A 4372-nucleotide genomic window follows, 5' to 3' on the forward strand; every position below is an offset into this window, starting at 1 on the left:
GTAAGAATGATGAGCTTACCTCATCTAGTGCTCATTTTGGTAGCAAAGAACTAACTATTCTATTTCAAAACCTCTGCTTCAGCCCTTGCCATGGGATCATCCTTGATCTCTGTTTCATCTTCCTTTTCCCCTTCTCGCTCTTGGGCCACTTTCTTTCGATGCAACTCCTCTGCAGCCTCCATTGCAGCCCGGTTCTCTGCCTGAATACGCTGCATTTCCTCTTCTTGCTGCTGCCTTTCAAACCATGTGTCCGCATCCGCCCAAACTAAAAGATAAAAGAAAATACAGAATCAATACCACAAGCACTAAATTGTTCCGTGGGCTTTTAGCCATCGATAACATATTAAAACTATAAACTCTATTCAGAACCTGATTCACGCAGTGGTAAATACAAAGAAATTGAAGCACTCAAATAATAGCCCATATTATCCCACATCAGAAAGAACAAAGATCTCACTGAAGTATCCTAGAAGAAACCCAACATATCCATATCAAGTTTTTCATTCCATTAAAATCTGACTTCAAGAATAAGAAATCTGTACGGCCAAGTAATACTTTCATTAGAAATGTCATGATTTTCAAAGGATGAAAAAGCGCTTGTAAGTAATAACTCAGTTTTTATTCATACGCGATCTGCCTCCATCTTAGACAGGTTAGTCAGTCATTTCAGAAACAAGACTCAAAACTATCTTTATCTTCGCGCTTCCTATTTCATTTCAATTTTATTCTGTTTTGCATCATTAAGATAAAAAGACTCCAACTCTAACCACAATGGCTTACCACATTGAGATTGTAACACACACATTTTTTTTAATTGATTAAAGCTTCATCAGAAAGTTTCGATAATTCTTATCTAGGAGTTCTGGAAGCAATCCTTCAATAGCTGACAGGTTTAATCTGAGCCTACATACGAAGATTAGGGAATCCAATTGAGGAATAAACAGAGTTAATGTAACATGGAAACCCCCTTGAACCCATTGAATCAGCATCGCGATGCCATTTTTTTGCTGTCCATCATACTTGTACAGGGCATAATCAAAGGAAGTTCCGTGGTCTACCATTTTGTTAACATAAGCTAAAAAAGTTTCTTAATTGACATAATATGAATTTTTATGGCCTACCATTTACTTAAAAACTTAATCATCATATTTCTCGTATTGGTTAGAGCATTCCCAATGAAGGAACCAAATTTTTATGCAAAATAGCTTCTCAAAATTCACTTTATCTAGTTTAGCTAATGAATTTTTCAAGGCCTTCTACATCCGATTAACTATATTTTTATCTATATCATTTAAATATCTTTTTATTAAAAATTGTGAAAGAATATTCTCATAATGATCCCTTGAAAAGTGTGAAAAGTTTTGATAAAAAGAGAAAACAAGTGAGAAAAACAATAAAAAATAAAATGGCTCATTTGAAAAGAGCTGCTACATGTACCTTTTTTTTTTTTGCTAATCCAATCAAATATCCATTTTGCATTGTTTTTTTTGTTGCTAATCCAATGTGGGGCTTTTTTTACAAATCTGATTAGCCATTTTAGATAAAAGTATCATTTGGCTCCTCTATTAGGAATGCTTTTCGTAGTAATGGATCCATTCTCAATGATAAGTTGTAGATCTTTGAGCTGTAGATAATAAGCATAAGCAGCACCAGCTATTTAACCAAAAGGCGATACCAGAGCAGAGCCCTATATACGCACTAAATCCTAAACAAAAGCCCTAGACCCCAAAGTAATGAATTCAAAACACAAAATACCCAATTAGTAAACTAATAAAGAGACTATTATACATTGATAAATGTAGAAAGAAAGAAAGGGAAGGAAGGGAAAGGAACGTACTGGGGTGGGCGGCCCAGCCCTGCTCGCCACCCTTGATGCGCTCGGGGAGGGCATAGTTGACGGTGAGGACGCGGCCGTAGAGCTCGGAGCCATCCATGTTGTCCATGGTGGTGGAGGCGTCCTCTTTCTCGAGGAAGGTGACAAAGCCGAAGGAGCGGTGCTTCTGGGTGGCCTGGTCCAGCGGCGTCTTGACGTCCTTAATGTCCCCAAAGGGTATGAATGCCGCGTGGAGTATTGCCTCGTTCACCTCCTCCGCCAGCCCTCCCACGTACAGCGTGTTCTTCTGCACTGCTTGTTGCGCCATTCACTATAATTGTTGTCCAGGACTAAACTGATCAATGTTCCTAAATCCTAACCTTTATAAGAAAAAAATAATAATAATAATCAAAAAAGCCCAGAAAGGCAGAAACTATGTGCTCTTGGGCATTTGAATAGTACACCAGAATCATATTTATCTTGCATGTCTTAATTTCAGCCAAACAAATCAACACATAATCATTCACCATGCTCTCCTAACACCATTATTAATGTAGCCCACTCTTTGTACACATGAAATTCTTAAGGGAGTTTTAGAAACATACTACACGACACCATCAAACTCACTCAAACCAAAAGGCCTTTGTAAATTGTTCACAAAACTAACATACAACACCATACAACGATACAACAAGTATTAACAACAAAAGCCCAAGGATAATGCTGCCGTAAGTTAGAAAGAGGGAAGGCTTGTTCAATTATTTTATACATGCAACCAAATCAACTCATCAGCAAGCGCAGCAAGCCAAAATTTCTCTTGCATGCAATTTAATTTACTACTACATGTTCTATTCTGCCATGTTAAGCAAGAGAGACTAGAGGTCATTAGGGGAATCAGGAGCAACAGTTAAAGAAACAGTCCATCCGAAGCATCATGGGCAATTTCTTACATTTCACACTTCAATACTACATGTACGAATATTAGGGAAAAACAAAAGCAACAGTAGACATTAAATATTGGAAGCTTTAGATATTTTTGTCATTTGGAAACCAATCCACCTCAAGTTACCTCTTCCGCCAAACTGAGTTGGGCCCTCAGTTTCTCTAAAACCAAATATATATATCCAACTTCTAATGACTATCTTTCTCACACATCTTCTCATCCACCAAACAAATCGTAGATATATTCGTGGGATCAAATGTAGGACTTGCATAAAAATTGCATACAAAAAATCACGGGTTCTTCTTAATCTCAAAATTACACCTTTAAAACTCAATGCATATTATCAATCACCTTCTATATTCCTCAATCGAACACACAAACAAAAAAATCCCTAATTTTCGTCCGAAAATTGAAGGACTTCGATGGTTGAAGTAACGGATCAGAGAGAAATCGAGAAAATTAAGGTTGTGGCTCACCTTGATTTCGAAGAGCCCTTAGAGAGAATGTGCGAATTGGAGAGAGTGGTGAAGCCGTCACAGTCGGCTCTAGAAAACGAACCCCGCCGGACCCAAACCACCCAAACGCCGGTGAGTTCCGCCGGACCCAAACCACCCAAACACCAGTGATTTCCGCAGGACCGGTTCAGTTAATAGAAAATCCGCACACTGTGCGGGTTCATTGTAAAATCTGTCTTAAAGGACCGGTTTAGTTAATAGAGAGAGTTAAAAAGACCGTTAATTTAAAAAAAAAAAACAAAAGAGAGAGAGAAATCGGTTCAATGACATAAAATGATGGGTTCATGACACGTGTCCTAATTTTAGGTTATATATATAGGGAGAGGTTTACATACAGTTGTTTTAAACTACCGCAATCTGCGATAGTTTAAAACAACCGCTCAGATTTTCCTAAGGGTTAAAGAACCCAAAACTGCAGTGATTTTTTTAATAAAAAAAAAAAATTGACGGCAAGAAAGATGCCGTTAAGTATTCTTCAATTGAAAACACAATTTTAAAAGTTAAATCAAAATTATTTTATCAAATATTTAATTACATTTTTAAAACTTAAATCGTACCCTTTGAAACTGAAAATCAAATGCATCCTAAGTAGTATTATATGCCTACTTGATCTTTGACATTAGTTCATGTTATTGCTTTGACCATTATTGTTGTCGGTGAAACTCATATTGGAGGGTTGATTTTCGGTACTAGGCTTCGTCGTATCAATCATCACGTTTGGATACTTTGCTTTGTTCAATTACCCTGACAGGATTCTAGGCTGTTTGCATGGGTGAATTAATAATGAGACATTTAAAGATGCAGATGCCTCTTAGATAACCCAATCAACTGATCAATACAATCTAGGAAGAACCGATACATGTGTTTTTCTTTCTTATTTCAATGAAATCTTCCTCAGTTTGAATGTTTTTATTATTATTATTATTATTATTATTTTACTATTCTTTCTCAAAAAAAAATTTCGAAAAGATTTTTTAAATTAAAGGTTTGTTTGGGTTTGCAATCTTAAAATGTGTTGTTTGAAATTTGATTTTTAGAAATGCAGTCAAGTCTTTAGCAAAATCACAGTTTAGCCTTTAAAATTATAGGTTTCTTTTTTTT

The 4372-nt window shown here is 36.4% G+C and overlaps 2 protein-coding genes across 4 annotated transcripts in view; both read right to left on the reverse strand.

Annotated features, from left to right (window-relative positions):
* LOC132191422 (uncharacterized) lies at positions 1-3437 on the reverse strand (the record flags this gene model as incomplete). 3 transcript variants are annotated; one of them, XM_059606433.1, is given in 3 exon segments in its annotated part: positions 1-265; positions 1838-2144; positions 3233-3437. In XM_059606433.1, coding segments are annotated over 2 exon segments (510 nt in total). In that variant the 5' UTR covers positions 2142-2144; positions 3233-3437.
* The window catches only part of LOC132162467 (uncharacterized), a 13929-nt gene that overhangs the window by 2465 nt on the left and 7092 nt on the right, over positions 1-4372 (reverse strand). The window contains exons 9-10 of the mRNA XM_059572707.1: positions 1838-2125; positions 72-265 (exon numbers count right to left, since the gene is read on the reverse strand). Coding sequence (XP_059428690.1) covers positions 72-265; positions 1838-2125 — 482 coding nt within the window. The remainder of the gene's footprint in view (positions 1-71; positions 266-1837; positions 2126-4372) is intronic.

This window comes from Corylus avellana, chromosome ca9, assembly GCF_901000735.1.
Source record: "Corylus avellana chromosome ca9, CavTom2PMs-1.0".
In the NCBI taxonomy this organism is placed as follows: Eukaryota; Viridiplantae; Streptophyta; class Magnoliopsida; order Fagales; family Betulaceae; genus Corylus; species Corylus avellana.